At 33.1% G+C, this 19,241-nt stretch overlaps 2 protein-coding genes across 2 annotated transcripts; one reads left to right on the forward strand and one right to left on the reverse strand.

Moving 5' to 3' along the window:
- Positions 1-11,373: 11,373 nt before the first annotated feature.
- Positions 11,374-12,830, reverse strand: LOC128169109 (uncharacterized). The gene is made up of 4 exons (XM_052835278.1): positions 12,659-12,830; positions 12,187-12,264; positions 11,835-11,987; positions 11,374-11,584 (listed from the first exon to the last, which is right to left on the reverse strand). The coding sequence occupies exons 1-4, from the start codon at positions 12,706-12,708 to the stop codon at positions 11,374-11,376; spliced, it is 492 nt and encodes a 163-aa protein (XP_052691238.1). The 5' UTR covers positions 12,709-12,830.
- Positions 12,831-17,407: 4,577 nt separating this feature from the next.
- On the forward strand, positions 17,408-17,998 carry LOC128169111 (uncharacterized). Its single transcript, XM_052835279.1, has 2 exons — positions 17,408-17,453; positions 17,649-17,998. Exons 1-2 carry the CDS (start codon positions 17,408-17,410, stop codon positions 17,996-17,998), a joined length of 396 nt encoding a protein of 131 aa, XP_052691239.1.
- Positions 17,999-19,241: the final 1,243 nt, after the last annotated feature.

The raw sequence follows: 19,241 nt of genomic DNA on the forward strand, positions 1-19,241 counted from the left end.
TGTTTATCTAAGGTCTTTGTTGTGCTAGGAACGAGGAGTCTACATTAATCAGAGTAACAATATGGCCAGACTTCCGTAAATCCTCATGCAATGTTTGTTTCTGTACAATGTCCATCTAATTGGAATTGAAATTTGGACTCGATATTCTTCCTGATTTAGAGCGTGTGTAACACGAATTGGAAAAACTTCATCCCTTTTTCTTTTTTCCCAGTTAGCATTCAAACCACGCGAATGACGCTTTACAATACTGATCCCTGTGATAGCCGTGGACGAGATGAATTTGCAACAGCTAAAAAATCCCCCATATTGTAAAAACCGCTAAAAAAATTTAAAAAAAAGGAAGTTATAAAGTAATTACTTACCAGAAGCAGCCTTGCTCGAGGTGCTAAACTGTTCAGGTGGTCCGAGCTGACCTTTATACCTTCTCTAATGATCCAAAAGGAATCAAAGACGTAAATTGACAAAAAAACCTGTCCCCCTTATCATTGAATACCAATGAATCGAAATGGTAAATGTACTTGAAGATAAATTAGTCTCCTAAAAATTGCATATAATTAACTTCGCTCCCCCTTCTTGTTTTTGTTGCGTTTTCAGCTAACCATATTGATGGTTAACTGGTATCATTCCTTGCCCAGCGTCATCCTCAAATTCTCTGAAGTAAGGAAGTTATTATTTACCTACCAATGTGGAGATGCCTAACCTTTCAGGTGCTTTATGTTTTCTCTAGTGATCCAAAATGCATCAAAGACTTCAATTGGTAGGAAAACTTCCCTTATGATGGTTTCTTTATAAAAAAATAAAATAATAAATGTTAGTTATTTGCAATGCGCGTTTAGGTAATACTCGACGATGTATTGGTTGATATATATTTGGTATATATTTATTTTTGTCCGTGTCTTTGATTTCAATATTATCATTACATTCTGTATTGCCATATGGAAATATATATCTTTATTAAGTATTTTTGATATGTCATGTACTATAAAGAAGAAGCCTGACGGCTTTAAAATGACACTCTCTGTAGATTTTAATTAATGTTAATAATAAGGATTAAGATGCATTTAACCAAAATTTGGGAGTACTGACTTTCATCAAAATACATGATTACGCCATTTTACTAATTTTAAAGGTGGCAGTAAACCTTTTCTCTAAAATATGACAGTTGCACTGAAAACTGCATATCCTGGTAACTCCCATTATCTTTCAATACAAACTGTAACACATCCTCATCTGCTTTAGAAAAAAAATTCTCAAACGATAGCTTTGAAGACGACATGCCTCCAATTCGTGGAAGTAGGTTGCATAATTCAGTTTACAATATTCTTTTGTACTATAGTGCTGTGCTAAAAATAAAACAATAAAGATAAATGCAGCTTAACCATTACAAATTTTAACCGCAATCATTCAGAGTATCAATTAGGAATTCCTTTTCCATGAAAGTCTGGTATAAAACAAACTTTATACGCTAATTCTATAGCATACTCTTGAAGGAAAAAAAATCCTGCTTTGAGCTGTTTGACTACATTACGTATAACACTTGATCCGAAATTCAATCAACTTTCAGTAAATTGAAATCTTGACCTAATTTTAATATATTACGTATAAAAGTTTTACCGTGCTAAGAAAAATAAATAAAGATAAATTCAGCTTGTGTGATGAGTCGAGAAAATGATGTATTTGTCAGTAATTAGTTACATAAATTATCCTTCACTGTATAAACGAGAAAAAAAAAGACCAAATCTTGCAGGCAAGATTCATTGGATAAACAATTGAAAAGTAAGTCACATTTCATTTTGTTATCTAACAAGATTGAACATACAGTTCTAAACATTTAACATAGATGTCTCCTTTAAAGACTTGTAAACAGTTTGACAATATATATATTTCCTTATTCAGAGCATCCATTTGTTTTTTAGGTCCCTTATTTGTTTTTCTAAGGTTTCATTGGCACCTTGGTTTGATAGAAGCTATGTGGTCAGTCGCTTTTTTCGTTTTTCATAGGATATAAAAATGATATTGGTAGGTCCGAGATCTACATTACAAAATTCATCATCGTCCCTCTGCGTAAAAGAATGACTGAAAAAAAGAAGTTCATAAAATCAAAATATGCGGTAGAAAAAACAACGATTGTTTAAATAAAAGCGGGAAATATTAAAAGATTAAAATATTTCTTACGGGGAAACGTTAGATCGCGATGAGACGGTAGAGAAAGTTTGTTCGTATCATCATGTATAAGAGAGACAAAAGATTGGAGATTATAATTAATACAAAACTTTAGAAAGCTATACTTAATTATTGTCGAAAATGAAGTTGACAGTTGACTTGCGGATGATAAGAAAGACTCAGACGTTGGTGATCTTAAATAGAACGTAATAATTAAAAGGTAAAGTAGATTACAAGAAAAAGAAGGTTTTTTTTTGGTAAAATGAGTATGACAGAAAAAAATATACCATATAGAAGGCGTAGCATTAGACTCGGAGTCAATATAAATTGTTTCTTCGCCGATGCTGCAAGACAGAGAACGAATAAACATTAAGCATTAAAAAAGAATAATCTTCTCCCCCCTTACCCCAAAAAACCAAAACATACTCAGTAGTAAGTGGGGTAGTCTAAAGGCAGTATGGGGGCAGTGACGTCATAGGTCACACCCAGGGCAGTAAGAGGGCAGTGACGTCATAGGTCACACGCTTCCAACTTTTACCAAGTAAGTATATTGTAAAACAAGACTAATTTTATGTTACAACAATTACATGTTTTTTTCTTTTAAGATTTCAACACTTTAAGAAGAGAAAAAGTTAATCATAATATGCATTATTATATATACACTTTTTTAAAACGCCATATAAACATTTATATGGCTAACTTAAGGCATAACAGTTGGATCGTAACTATAGATCAAATTATCTCAGTCCAGAGTCTCTATATACAGTTATGTCAGTTTTTTAATAAATAATCCTGCATAAGGTCCAGTATCATGGACGTTTGAAACAAAAGAACTAACCATAAAATATCTGAAACGGTTATACCGAAATCTTTCAGGAAATTATAAGAGAGAAAAACGGCTTTAATTTTATGTTAAACGAAGGTACTTAAAATAAAAAAAAGTATTTTGATACTTTGAACTAAAGTGAATATGCTTCAAGTCAATGATTAAAATCTGGCATCAAATGTCTACATTTATAAGACAATTATACTTATTTAAAAATCTATACCTGAAAGTTTTTAGCTTGGGGTCCTCTTCAACCAACTGTTGAGTGAATCCCTTTTGACAGATTTTCCTATGAAAATACAGATTAAAGAAAATTAGTATTGAAGAGAAAAAAGTATTACGTGTGTGACAGAGAGAGAGGAGATGGAAAGAGAGTGAGAGAGAGTCTCTTATTACAATTACAAATAATAACTTATTGGCTATATTTGTATACCTTTTGTTTAGCAGTTATTTCTTCTTCCTTCCTCTACGGTCGAGGGGGAAGTCTACAGTCAAGGAGCAGTCTACAGTCAAAGGGTAGTTTACAGTCAAGGGAAAGTTTACTGCCAGGGGGTAGTCTACAGTCAAGGGGTAGTCTACAGTCACTGACGTCATGGGATTTTCCAAAAAAACTTGGGTCAACCTTTTATCCATACATGTACCAACAGGCAGAGCATGATAATATAACACATTCAAGAAACCGTGGCTATAGACAGTATTTTTGCATAGCAACACTGCATTATTATACCTAAATTAAGAAAACTGTTTCGGGACAAGTACACTTGAGGTCACCTTAGTTTGCATAACAACAGTTAAAGGAATATACTAAAACAATTACCGGTATCTTTCTTTCTATAAATAGGCCTAGTTTTGAGATTCTGTTTTCAACCATCACATGCAATCAAAAGATTGAAATCAACTGAGTTAGTAAGTATTATTTTATTATCATTTTATCCCAAAATATGAACACAAACTTGCGGATATTTCAGAGACATAAGTTGTACATGTATCAATTATCAAGTCTAAATTAACATATTAATGTATAAACTAGAGCTAATTTTTGTGATATGACGGTAGAAAATTTTTTTCATGAAGTCCTGAATATAATTAATTATCATCGCATTTTGTAACAGGTTCATTTGGATACTGTTTACAAGCTCATTAAGGGCGTTCAGTTCCTCTTTAGGAGGAAACTGGGTGGGTATTTTACAAAACCCTGGTGTTTCGATCTTCGGGAGTCCCGACGTTTGAGTTCGGGTGGTTAGAGGGATGTCCAGTGGAGATGCTTGGCTGTAATCCTGCAGTGTTTGGGTAGGCAGAGAGATGTGCAGTGGAGATGCTAGGTTGTAAACCGGCATGGAGTGGGTTGGTGCTTATGTCTCTTGACACATCGTTGTATATGTGCGTTTCTGTGTCAATGAAGATTCTTGGAAAATGACGTTCGCTTTTCCAATCTATTGTATTTTTAAGGGTTTTCCTCTCTGTTTCAAAGAAAGTACATGTAATGGTATTGATATAAACAACCATATCATAGAATTTAACGTTTAATAGATTTACAAGAAAAAAAATAAGAAATATAGGGGTGTACATTTAATGTTTTAAAAAATTCCAGCTACATTTAATCTGCTCAAGACACTGAATTTATGTTGCATAAAAAACTCTACACTTGTACATAGATTCAATTCATGAACTGCTTCAACTTTGGGTCCTATTGTTTCACCTGTTGTGTGAACATCCATGCTGTAATACAAGTACTTTTCCCATATTTTCTCTTATTTAAAATAAGAGAATCTTCAGTATCCTCAATCTTCCTCTTTTTAGATAAAGGAAATTCATTCAGGTCATTTGGTGAATTTATGTTTAAAAAAAGTAGGTGAATATTAACAACTAATTTTCTTTTGTCAAAAATATATAAACATGATACACGACTATATGTAACTTTGAAATATTTTCAGTTTAAATTTTATGTCATTTTTAATAAAAGAAAAAATATAGTAGTTGAAAAAAAATTACTTAAGTGAAAAAAGAATTGAAGTAGTCGTTGCTTCTGATGATAGTTTAGCATCACTCTCTGGAGTAGGAGTCGCCGGTCTTGAAAGAAAGATAAGGGCTTGTTAATATTATAGTTGTATGGTATACGATTGGATTTTAAAAACAATTTTGTTTGCAGATTTCAAATTATTTTTGGTCAGTTAACTGAAGAGGACAAAGTCAATGAGAAATAACCATAAACATATCTGATAATTACCTCACTGAAAAGGACCACTCTGTTTCAAACTGTTCACTCATCTAAACCCACATCAATAGTAAGTGGGGCAGAGAGCAGTCACTCTGCAGTCAAGATGACGTCATGGATTTTTCCCATAAACTAGGTCAAGGGGGGAGTCTACAGTCAGGGGGAGTCTACGGTCAAAGGGGAGTCTTCAGTCAAGTGATGTCTACAGTCAATGACGTCATGGGTTACTTTGGTGCAACGAGTGAGTCTACAGTCAAGAGGGAGTCTACAGCTACTGACATCATGGGATTTTCCAAACATACCTCAGGGTCAACCTAGTTTGCATAGCAACAGTTGAAGGATTAATTCACATAGCAACAGTTGAAGGATGATACCATAAATATTTACTATCAGGGTCACCTTAGTTTGCATAGCAGTAGTTGAAGAGGGATACTATAAATATTTAATATCAGGGTCACTCTAGTTCCCATAGCAACAGTTGACGGATGATGCTATAAATCAAACTTTAGTAACTTTCTTTCTGCTATAAAGCGTCACATTTTTATATTCTTTTCACAATTTGAAGATACAAGTCAACTGAATAAGTAAGTAACAGTTTAATAACATTTTCTATCATATAATTTTTTTTACAAAGTTTTACTTTTACATTTGATTATTTTTTCTATTTAAAAAGTTTTACGATGTCTCAACACTATCATTAAACAAGACATTAAAATAGTTATATGTGTCGAGCACATGCACACACAAAAGATTAACTCAAACACTATGGGTACAGAAAATCAGAGATGTGTGTTGGTTTAAGACCCAAGTTGTGTGCTATTACAATGACAACGGTTTAAGACTCAAGTTATGTCTATTCACACAAACTTCAAACCGAACTATAAGGTCGTGAACGGAACCCTTTTCTGACAACTCTTTATTTTAACACGTTGTCCTCTGGAAAGATAACAATAATCTTTATTTGTGTGCAATCTTCTTCAATCCTCGTCATCAAGCTCCTTACAGTTTTGAACTGTTCTTTAAAGTCTGGGAGCGCTTTCCCTGGCGTACGCATTCTCTTTTCAAGTTATTCAGTCTTCTCAGGGTTTTTCTCCTGTTTATGAAAACCATACAGGGTGTCAGATACCACATTAGAATTTAATATACATCTTACAAACTGATGATTAGCAGTTTTGTTTTAAGAACTTATGTTTACCCTTTTGTAAAAAAACATAAGCATATGAGCAAATAAAGTGATTATACATTAAATGTTAAATAATGAACATGGATTGTTATTATTACTTAATAAGTTTTGCAATTATTCATCACCTAAGATTAGTCAGAATGGAGTCTTCCACGTGACTAAATCTGCCTTCGTCAGAACTTGGTGATTTTACTGTTGGCCACTTCGAATCGAGTGCCGGCGAGTAACTGACAACTGGCGTAAAGGTACTCTGGCTCTCATGAAAATGTAATGACTAAAGATTATTTTTTTTAAAGTTATTAAATATACATATAACACATTCTGGTACATTACGTTACACAATAATCCAATCTACCTTTTAAATGACTCATTTTCTTTGCCAATTGTACTTAATGTCGAATGGTAGTTTGGAGAGGGAAGGGGTGGAAGATAACTTCAATAAAAGAGTGAGAGAAAATGTGAAAAAAAAATACATAAAGCACTTACGTTTTTTTCTTTCATATTTTTATTATTAAGGTCTTCCGTTTCCAAAACGGTGATACAATAAAGCATTAGTACTTCACTCCTTTTTTATAACGTGTCTGTTGTCGAAAACTAAAGTCAATGATGTCATATTTCCTTCTAAAAATCAAACGGAAGACCTCCTCGTTGCTCGCAACGAGATCGTGTCTAGTTATTCTTGGGTTTTTTTCTTGCGCATTTTTGTGCAGGCGATTTCTCGGTGGCTCAATCGATTTTCATGAAACTTTCAGATCCGAAAGATATTCATTTGAACTAAAAACATAATTTTTTATTTAGATGACGTCACTTATGTTCTTGAGAAAATGACGTTTTAGCGATTTTCAGAGGGTCGGCTTGTCCAAGGATTTCCTCCTAAACGGTAAAAGATATTGACTTTAAACTTTCAGGGATTGTAGACAAGAGATTATAGATTTGCTATTTGGCATTCATATTTGTCATGCTCAAACGGCGCCTGGTCCCGAAAACTGAGACAAAAAAAAAACGGCGTAATTTTTCATGGTTTTCTTAGTTTATCTTTTTTCTGAAAAGTTTTTTGTTTACACATGTAATGCAAAAAAGGTTTATATTTACAAGACCTTTCATTTGATATCAAGGAAAAGGGGCTGGCCTCTCAAATTAGGGGACCACAGGGCTCTAAAGTCTTTCATCTGTAGCCCTTTCCTGAGGGATATTTTGTGAACAGTTATAGAAGAAAATATGTTGATTTTACAGTTATGTATCCACGCAATGTAATGGTTTTATCATGTGTTACGTAATTAGGGGTTTTTAGGGGCCAAAAGTCGAGAATTTTGATCACATTTATCTCCGAAAGGAAAACTATTTTGAAATGCAGTATAGAAGAAAAGATGCTCAGAATGATGTATTAAATCATATGCAATTTTCAAAATTTCGTTTAACGGCCCCTATAAGGAGTTAAGGGATCGGCCCCTAAAATGTTCTTTCCCATATATCTCAAGAACGGTAACGAATTTCTAAACAGTTGTTGAACAAAATGAGTTTGGATTTAAATGACCTTTAATTTGATAACAAGAAAAAGGGGCTGACCCCTCAAATTAGGGGACCAAAGGGCTCTAAAGTCTTTTATCTGTAGCCCTTTCCTGAGGGATATTTTTTGAACGGTTATAGAAGCAAATATGTTTATCTTACAGTTATGTATCCAAGCAATGTGTTTTTATCATGTGTTACGTTATTAGGGGTTTTAGGGGCCAAAAGTCCAGAAGTTTGATCACATTTATCTCCGAAAAGAAAAATATTTTGAAATGCAGTATGGAAGAAAAAATGTTCAGAATCGGCGCATTTGGGGGTAATCTAAATGAACATGAGAATTAAGGGTCACATTATATTTACTGCATACTACAATGTATGAATTACGAATTTAATATTTAAAAGGATAAAATCAAAATTAATTTACTGACCCAATCGGCACCGACGGAGTGGAGAGACTAAAGGTAAGAATAAATGAAAAAATTAATATATACATATATTTCTAAGATCATTTACAGGAAGTTGTGTTTCATTGAATATAAAATGTACTAACAGGTTTCCCCTCCTCTTCTTTGACATCGGCGTGCTATATATGTACGGACAGAATATGAAATGCTATTAATTTTGAGTGAAAGTTGAGTGTAGAATTTATTTTTTCTGAACAATAAAACAATTGAAACTTTTAATTTTGGGAAAAAATACTAACCCTGACGAACATCCCGGTGAGGAGCTGTACGTCCTCTTTCTGGGTGCTAGTGGAGTACTTTACATATGGGGGGAAAATGATGATCAATTTTATTTTTTTAAGTGTAAATCATAAAGAATAAAAATTTGGTTAAAGTAAACAGAACGGAGATTGAAATCATATACACTGGAGAGTACGTTTTATTTCTAAAAACAACACAAACGACACTTACGAAGAAAGAAGTGGAGTGGCACACTGCTCCATACTTAAACCAAAAAAAAAAATGAAAAGACTAATTTACAACTTCGTTCTACATTCTATTACAGAAGACATTTTCACACAAAGGTGCTTCATATTTCAAGTTATCCTCAAATTTACTTTTTTACTTTACAGTTGTCTGGCTGAAGTTCTCATTGTAATGTGTGTTTTAAAAAAATTGACTTACTTGTAGCTAACTTCTTAAGTAATATCGTGTTATTTTTTTCTATTATCAATTACTCACGGACATGGCAGGTCGTCCAAGTCGCTAATCGCTTGCGCGAGATTTCTCATTACTTGACGCACTTCCCCACAAGTACAGCGACTTAATATTATATTTAAGATAAATAAATAATTTTATCGTTTTTTTTCTTGTGCGCAATTTACTAATTTTATTTCTGAAATAAAAAAAAAATGAAACAAAAATCATAGGTAAAAAAAAAAAAAAAAAAAAAAACTTACATTGCCATGTTTGAATCCTTGTGAATATATTCCAAAGACAATTTTATTGACTGTTTTCTTCGGTTTTAATACAGCTTTGAAAATTCACGTGCTCATTATAATATCTTGTATCTATTTCCTCTAGAATATTTCTAATAATCAAATATTTTTGATCTGTACTTAAACTTTGTACATATTATAATAATTACTTAAATGATAGATGAAAGCTAGACTCATATTCTTCTACTTCAGAGGAGTCATCCTGGTTACAAGTCAGTTCTGAGGCACTCAATGTAATTCTACAATAGAAATTGCATAAAATATTCCTGAACACTTCCTCTGCTTTTTCATTAATGGCATATCTGCTTCATGTCCTGCAAGATACCCCCTTGGAAAAAAAGAAGAACCATGCTGCATGCCGCTGGATTTTGTACATGTAGCTGGGCCATACATGTATACTAGATTCCCATTAGTACCAGAATTGCAGTCATTGGACCTTATTTTTTTAAGACAACGTTGCATCGTATCAGTAAACTAATGACTTCCTCTCTCCCGAATTTCTGGAACATAATCCAGGGGAGCATACATTTCTGTACCCCTATCTGACCTGAACAACTTCACTTCTCCTCGTATAACGGTGAACCGTCTTAATGCATTTATGAATGAAGATGATGACATCTCTTCAAGTGCTTCTATATGCACTGCCCAAGTCACCAGACAGGTAGACAACGCTGTTAGTAGTAAAGGGTACAGAGAGCAGTCAGTCTACAGTCAGGAGGATGACGTCATGGGTTTTCCCCATAAGGTCAGACGAGGTCAAGGTGGGACTCAGTCTACATTCAGGATGACGTCATGGGTTTTCCCCATAAGGTCATACGAGGTCAAGGTTGGACTCTACAGTCAGGGGGTAGTTCACAGTCAATCTAGAGGTCATACGAGGTCAAGGTGGGACTCTACAGTCAGGGGTAGTTCACAGTTAAGGACTCTAGAGTAAAAATAAAGAGGGCATTTCACAGTCAATATGCATAGCAACACTCAAAGGATTAGTTCACATAGCAACAGTTGAAGGATGATACCGTCATATCTACTGTCAGGGTCACCTTAGTTCTCATAGCAACAGTTGAGCAATGATACCATAAATATCTACTGACAGGGTCACCTTAGTTCTCAGAGCAACAGTTGAAGGATGATACCATAAATATCTATTGTCAGTGTCACTTTAGTTCACATAGCAACAGTTGAAGGATTATACCATAAATATCAACTGTCAGGGTAACCTTAGTTCACATAGCAACAGTCAAGGGAGGGTTCTAAAAATTAATATCCTTTTTTTTTGCCTGCTATAAAAAGGTCAAATTTTGGGATTCTATGCACATACATCACTTGCAATCAAAAGATCCAATTCAACTGAGTAAGTAATATTTTATTATTTCTTTTACCACGAAATTATTAACACATTTGTGGATATTTTAAAGACATAAAAAGTAATCTCATTGTACAATAAAATATAAGATTCTGCATTATATAAAACTTATGAAATAGGAACACATGTGAATGAAAATACCTATAAAACATTCTGTTTTTTGAACTCATAAAAAAGATGAAAACCAGCACGTATGAGAGAATAGATAGTTACATAAATGTTAGTCACAGCAATGCATGGTCTTGACGATATTGTTAGGATCCATTCACAAATTGTTAGTGAACCACACATCAAAAATAAAAACTACAGCGTTGTAAACTTGACCCTTTTAGCCGAGGTACCGCTATCTACTTTAGACAACTTATCTTCATAAGTTTATGATAATTTTCATTTGCTCGCAATCTACTGTCACTCTGGCCAGGAGGGTTTTTAAGACTTCGACTTGTTTTAGCAAGACATCCTGCTTGCTCTGTTCCTTCATCCTCTTCTCCAATTTACACATCATGAATATAGTATCATAAATATAGATAAAGTTAAAACATTTTTAAGCAGACAAAAATACTTATCAAACTGAACATAAAAATGATCTACAACAAATTAAGAAAAAAAAGTTGTTACACAAACTTAAGCTCAGGATGGTATTGTTGGATTCACGGATACACACGGGCTTCAACTATAGCGTTGTAAACTTGACCCTTTTAGCCGAGGTACTGTTATCTACTTTGTCTTCTAAAAAGTTTATGATGATTTTTATTTGCTCGCAATCTACTGGTACTCTGGCCAGGAGGGTTTTTAAGACGTTGACTTGTTCTAGCAAGACATCCTGCTTGCTTTGTTCCTTCATCCTTTTTTCCAATTTGAGCATCTTGTCCGGATATGTTCGCCTGTTAATGAAACAGAATCAACTTTAGTTACAGAATGTCAGATTCCACATTAAATTTATTTATATCCCACATTTGGTGATAATTCTTTTGCGAGTTTTAATAACACACACCTTTTATAACATAGAATTTAGCAAAAGTAATTCAATCACATTTTTTCAGAACCGTTTTGTAAATGAATTTACATCGATGGCAATCAATAAGATGATCATTCAATATTGCTATGTAAATAATGTGTTTAAACATTTATCACCTTAAAGTAGTCAGGATAGAGTCTTCAGCCTGACTAATGGTACATGTCACTGGCGCAAAGGCACTACAGTTTGAATCCAGGGCCGGCGAGTAGCTGGCAACTGGTGAAAAGGTTTCGCAGTTACCGTGACTCTCTGGTGTAGGACTTAGAGGTCTAAAGAGATCGAGAGAGAGATAGCGGGAAAGACACTAACTTTTTATTATGGTTAAACTAAATTATCTAACTTATTTAAACATGCTTTTTTTAAGTTCAAATTTTTAAATTTTATTTCCTAAAAATCAATTAGCTAATAGTTTAGAAATTAAACAATATGAAAATGTAATGACTAAAGATTTTTTAAAAAAATGTTTACCTTTTTAATGAATCATTTTTCGTGCCAATTGTACTCAATGTCGAATGGTAGTCTGGAGAGGGAGGGGGTGGAATACAACTTCAATAAAAGAGTGGGAAAAAATGTGAAAATAAGATACATACACACTTACGGTTTTTTCTTTCATCTTTTTAATTTAATTTTATTATCATTAAAAGGTGTAATGATACAAAATTGATTGGAAAATTTATAATGGTTCTAAAATCATTTCAATTCTAAAATAAATGTTTATAAATTTTAAGTAGAATTGTTTCGGTTTGCATTCACTTGTTCTAAAAGCAGTTATTTTTACTTTTGTGGTAGGAGTGGAAGGCCTTTAAAGAAATGTATAAAACACTTTCTGATTTCAATTAAAACCATATATTTATAATGTATATAATCTATAAAGAGAAAGAAAAGGACATATTAAACCAGGCCGAAGAAAGATAACTCTAACAAAAGCTGTTGAACTCACCCCTTTGGCAGGCCTTCCATTTCCAACTCCTCCCCCATCTTCAACCACATTTCTTCAAACTAAATGAATGAGTTTGCTGAGTTTGTGGCGTCTCTGTAAAAAAAATACAGTAATAGAGAAAATAAAAAAAGGAATTACACCCTACCATGTTTTATATTACTTTCGTACAAAATGTTAGGCGTTTAAATAATAATGCATAAAATAGCCTTTATATTTTTAATAATGAAATAAACGAATCTATGCCTACTCAGTTTATAACTTGTGAAATACCGTTTACTTTGTTATGTTTCGTTCACTAATCACAACCCTTTTAGGGGTTTTAAAATTGTGAAAAGAAATTTTTATTCTTAAACTCTTAAGCTTTACAATTAATGTTCTTGTAAAAAAATGAAACAAGTTTAGAAAAAAAAAAATAAGGAATTATTTAAAAAAAAGAGGAATATTTTTACTTACAGAAATTCAAGGAATGCTTCTGCCATATTGTCCGATATTTTGTCAATGATGATAATTCAGTTTTTAACAACCCCTTATTTATACTCTACCAAAACTGTGAACGTGACATTAGGCATTTTAGAAAATTTGAATTAAATAATTAATCGCGTTTTAAATCAGAAACAATTAGGGTGTGAAAGCCCAAGAGTCAGGTACTGAGGGTGGGATATTTAGAATTGCTTTTTTTTAATAAAGTTCATCGCGTTTTAGATCAGAAAAAATTGGAGGGTTGTAAGCCCGAGACACGGAACTGAGGGTAAAAAAGTTTATCGCGTCATAGATCAGAAACATTTGGGGAGTAAGAGCTTCAGGGCCTTGCTCCCAATTGAACAGTGTCAAAATTCCAATTTAAAAACACCGCTCTATATCATGACATACCTGCGTGGTTAGATGCGCAAAAGTAGATTAACACGACCTGACCTCGTTATACTGAGTAGATGTAGATTTATTCAATCTTTATATCTATCTAAAATGTTTCATTTCACACCTGCGTGCAGATTGTGTAACGTATCCCGACATGACCTAATATTAGTACTTTTATTAACGGACAATGCGTCCTTTACTAATTTGTTCAGTAATATCCCAACTTTAATAAAATTGCAATTAGTAGTTCGATCAATTAAAGGGGCGAGATAAGATACTGTGGTTTGATCTAAATCTACTTTTTAACCGTGTAAAAATGACCGAACAATTATTTTTTCATTTAAATAAGGGAATGGGGGTAAAGAAATGAAGGCAAGTACTTTAAACCGGTATGCATAACGTGTAAATACAAGTACAAAATATGTTGTGTTAGGCCACATCATATGCTCATTTTCGGTGGGGTTTGGAAAATGAAATAGTGTTTATTATTAAAAGTGTTTTTTTATTTTAAAATGTGTACATAAATATTGCAATACCTACTACGGCCTTATAATATTTCTCATGATTGCATTTTTAGATCTCACTTGTAGTGTACAATGATATATGCATAATTCGATAAAAATTGTTTTTTATACGAATCAACCATATACACTCTGTACCATCAAAAATGTTTTTCGAGCCAATTATTGCGACCTAGTGTATGCGTGTTCTGATAACGTCTTTATCCTGATCAAAGGGGTTGTAAAGACTGATCTACCGTGAAACGACACATTTATTATACAACGTGGTCTAATTTGAACGTTTTGTATTACAGCCTCTGATATAATATACTAGCCTCTTTTTTAAGTAATGCTGAGAAAACGTTAACCTCAATTTGCCCTGTACGTGTTAAAGAAGGATTTGGGCTGACCTTATTGTGTTGGTTTAAGTGTTGTTTCAGCTTAAGAATGTCCCTTCTCTCTTGGGCGCTCCTAGCACAAGTCTGACATTGATATAAACAAAAGTGACTTCTGATATTTACATTTAAACATTGAACAAAGGTTACTAAAGATTATTGTAAATTAATTTGATTTTTCTGCATAAATCAGTCTACAGTATAGCAATAAAGGACGCTATAAATTTGTTTGTATTAACCGAGCCGTGTCGTCTACTTTGTTATCCCTCCCCACTTTTTTCCCTAGCGAGGGAGATAATAAAGAGTTCAACACTATTTATACCAACTTCAAACGTTTTAAATGAAATACATAACTATTAATAGTTGAATTATTAATTTTTTGAAAAACGTTAGAGAGGTGCACTACATTGAAGTTTAAAATGGTTTTATGATTGTAAACAGATATTAACACAAGACATAATGAAGTCTTGGTATACTTATGTGTCAACTTTTTATAAGTGTGGACAAGGATATGTATTCAGTGTGAAATTTGAAAAAAAAATGTAAAACATGGGTAACTGACTCATCCGAAATTAACTTTTTAAGCTGGTTCTATTATCTTGATTTAATTGATTTGTTGTTTTGCTCCCACCACAATTCTGACAAAGTAAATCAGTCGACGGTATATCAGTAAAGGATGCTATAAATATGTTTATCTTATCCGAGCAGTGTAATACCGTACTTCTTCTACATTGTTGTCGCATTGCACTAGTTAAAACAATTAGTTCAAAAAGAATGAAAGAGCACTAAAACGTTATTTTAAAAAAAAAGGAAATGATATGATATATTTTAATCGTTTTTACGCATTTCACAAATAAGAATGTAAAAAATAAAGTTGTATGTCGTTGTGATATGATAATGAGAATAATAATCTATATATGAATCTAAATTCAAGCCTTTTTTAAAAATTTTAAAGGATAACACTTTGTACTAATACATCATTGCAGTTTATTTTTAATTGTTTTTACGTTAAAACTTTAAAGTGAAAATAGTTAAACAATATTTCTAGAAAAGAGAACATTACAATAAAAAGAATGAGTTAGATTTGATTACTGAAAATAAAAGGAAATGTGTCGTATATAAACTTAGCATTTAAGTCTTGGGTTGATGATAATAATGTGTCTTTAAATATTCGGTACCCAAATATGGGTTACCGATCTAACCAAAAGAGATGACGCGATTAAAGTCCGTGCAGATCACATGATCAAAAATCCGCGTAGAATTCGCGCCATCCGTCCAAGTCTGAAAATGGAATTGGTCAAAGCAGCATCGCTTGTCATTATCTTTCTGGTATCAATTACCGAGTGTGCCAATTGTCCCCCCTGTCCTTTTCGTCATGGGGTGTACAAATGTACCAAACCTAAATTTGCAACCTGTGTTACCTTTATAAATATGCATTTATGTAAAAATATTATATCTATAAAATGTTAGAAACTTTAATAAAGAAAATCAACCGTGTTATCAAAAAGTTTCGTTAGGAAAAAAGTTATTATTACATTATATACCGGATTTAATGGGGAACGCATATATATATATTATTTACTGGAAGATCATTGTGGGAAATTCTTCATTTGATTAAATCACGTGGCTTATAACGTCAAAATGATTGGCTTAGGGAGTCAATAAAATTTACTATGGAATGTGCGATCTTTCCGTTTTTAAAGAATTTGTAGTAAGGTAAAGAGTTACAACTCTTACAGAAAATATAAATTATTTTATAGAGACAACTGAAAGAACTAAACAAATAGAGACGACGACCACCACTCCAGTAACCACACGGCCTGAAAAACACGGTAAGAAATTCTAGTAAAGAAGGTCAACCGTGTTATCAAAAAAAAGGTTTACTAGAAAAAAAGTAATAATTACCATTTTGACTTTATATACCGAATTTAATGGGGAACGCATACATGTATCATTTATTGGAACATCACTGTGGGAAATTCTTCATTTGATTAAGTCATGTGACCTATAACGTCAAAAGGATTGACCAATCGGGTCAATAAAATTTACCATGGGATGTGTAGTAAAGTAGGGCGATCTAGTCAATGAAACTTTCATTCACTGTTATGCCCACTAGTCACGTGACTTTTAACGTCAAAATGATTGGCTTGTAGAGTGAATGAAATTTACTATGGAATGTGTAGTAAAAATAAAGCGATCTATAGACGATCACCTTTCTGTTTTTAAAGAATTGGTAGTAGGATAAAGAGTTACAACTCTTACAGAAAATATAAATTATTTTATAGAGACAACTGAAAGAACTAAACAAATAGAGACGACGACCACCACTACAGTAAACACACGGCCTGAAAAACACGGTAAGAAATTGTAATCAAGAAGGTCAACCGTGTTATCAAAAAAAAAGGTCTACTAGAAAAAAAAGTAATAATTACCATTTTGACTTTATATACCGAATTTAATGGGGAACGCATACATGTATCATTTATTGGAACATCACTGTGGGAAATTCTTCATTTGATTAAATCACGTGACTTATAACGTCAAAATGATTGGCCAATCGAGTCAATAGAATTTAGCATGGGATGTGTGAACTTTCATTCACTGTATTGGCCATTAAGTCACGTGACTTATAACGTCAAAATGATTGGTTTATTGAGTCAATAAAATTTACTATAGAATGTGTAGTAAAATAAAGCGATCTAGTCGATCAGCTTTCCGTTTTTAAAGAATTGGTAGTAGGAAAAAGATTACAACTCTTACAGAAAATATAAATTATTTTATAGAGACAACTTAAGAACCAAACAAACAGAGACGACCACCTTACAAGGACTACCCTGTCTAAAAATCATGGTAAGTTTTTAAATGAGAGTTAAATGTAAAAATGGGTGGACACAAAGAAAATAATCTTAAAATTGATTGAACCTTTTTTAAAAAAGGGTTATAGATTATTCATTATAGGAACGACTATAAAGGATCTAAAAGAGAAGTTTCTGAAGGCAATGAATTCAGCGGAGGAAACTGAATCTCTTACGAACATGGCCTTAGGTAACTACTTCACATTCATTTGAACTTCATGTTGTCTAACTATCATGCATTTTTCAGAAGTGTAATTTCATAGAGTAACTAATTATCAGTACAATTAACTGTTTAAATTAAAAAAAAAATGATCTGTTAATGTACGTTATAAATTTGTTTTTCTCAGTTGTCAAATGACTAATTTTTTCTAAAAAAAAATTGTAGGATTTTTAATGTGGGCGATTATGGTATCGGTTGCCGCATTCTTGGTATTACTCAAGAAATGGTTTCTCAAAAAATGCTGCGGGGAAGAGCCATCACCAAATAACCAGCCAACACAGCAGCCCACTTTGAACCCGGCCTTCTCCCCAGGACAGCTGAGCGTGATACCACTGATGGTGATGCACACACCACCATCTTCCACCATCAGTGGTTCACCGTCTAGTACTAGTGTCGCCATTACGCCAGAGATTAACCGGGAGGAGGAGGAGGAGGAAGAGGAAGAGCCAGTAGGGCACATAACCAGACTGTCCTGTGCCCGAAGACTAAACTGGTCTAAAACCAGTGTAGTTTAGTTTTAATTTTGATCAAGTAAAGGAAAGTAACTATACAATATAAAGCAATATTCTTGGTCTAAATTTTAAACAATATTTTTTGTCAATAGTAACAAGTTGTTCTGTTGAACATTCTTCATTAATGGTAAACTGTCTTTGTTTTCAAATTTTTTTTATGCTGCTACATTTTCATGATTTCTGTTTTGCATTTAGAAGTTACTTCCCTTTGACTATCTTGTTAGCAAAATAAATATTAGTTTCTTTGGTAGTGTATTCATTGTGATATTGTAATATTTACATGCAAGTATATGGAGTTATCATTAAATAAAATTATGTGATTGTGCCAACCAGGATTATTTTGAGACAAATTTCGGTCAGTAACATTTGTTGTTGTATTTTTATTTTTTTCCACAAGAATCTGTAGAACTGTGTATTTAAGAAGCTTTTGTTTTTAGTTTTGTTATCTATAAATGTCATAATGTGTAATACATAAAACTATGTATACAAAAATATTTAAAAAATAATCTTGCTCGTTTACATATTTTTATTATTGTCTTACAGATTTTCATGTACTCATGGTGCTTCTCTTTTTTTTAATATAATGGTGCTAACATTGAGATCATCAGTATACAAAAAAAAATACATGTATACAAGGACAATAAAACATGGTACAATTTTATTATTTATGAATATATTATTTGTTTTATTGTTGTATGTTTCTAAAATTCGTTTAACGTGTATCATTTAGGAACCTTAATAACAATATTTTTATCATGATGACTTGAGTCTTAAAAAGCTATTACTATTAGACTACAACACATTAGGAATTTCAGTCGATAAAAATGGAAGAAAAATCGTGAAATTTGTGAAGGCAAACCAGTTTCAATGCCATTTTATAAATTAAATGCTGAATTAATGGAAACTAAAGAGTAGTGAGGGTAGTAGTCTGAAGTCAGTATAGGGTCACCAATGACCTTGATACCTAGGTCAAGGTCAGGTCAAATGAGGTCAAGGTCAGGTCACCTGGGTCACTAGGTCAGGGTCAAGGACAGGGTCATGTCAACTGAGGTCAGGTCACTAGGCCAGGGTCAAAGACAGGGTCATGTCAACTGAGGTCGAGTTCAGGTCACCTGCTAAGGTCAGGTCACCTTGAGGTTACCTTGATAAATGAGTTCAGGGTAAAGTCCGCCTGGATAACTTTTGAGGTCACTAACAGTCTGGAGTCATCCTGATAATTAGAACAGGCTTATGTCACCTTCAGAAG

This window comes from Crassostrea angulata, unplaced genomic scaffold, assembly GCF_025612915.1.
Source record: "Crassostrea angulata isolate pt1a10 unplaced genomic scaffold, ASM2561291v2 HiC_scaffold_98, whole genome shotgun sequence".
Classification (NCBI taxonomy): Eukaryota; Metazoa; Mollusca; class Bivalvia; order Ostreida; family Ostreidae; genus Magallana; species Magallana angulata.

Bases quoted from the DNA above. Each gene is read 5' to 3' on its own strand.
- LOC128169109 (XM_052835278.1), bottom strand. From the start codon at position 12,708: ATGTGGTTGAAGATGGGGGAGGAGTTGGAAATGGAAGGCCTGCCAAAG. The intron at 11,988-12,186 runs GTAAACATTTTT...CGATCTCTTTAG, and splicing joins AAAAATGATTCATTAAAAAG to ACCTCTAAGTCCTACACCAG. The intron at 11,585-11,834 runs GTGATAAATGTT...TTTCATTAACAG, and splicing joins TCTATCCTGACTACTTTAAG to GCGAACATATCCGGACAAGA.
- LOC128169111 (XM_052835279.1), top strand. From the start codon at position 17,408: ATGAATTCAGCGGAGGAAACTGAATCTCTTACGAACATGGCCTTAG. The intron at 17,454-17,648 runs GTAACTACTTCA...AAAAAATTGTAG, and splicing joins TCTTACGAACATGGCCTTAG to GATTTTTAATGTGGGCGATT.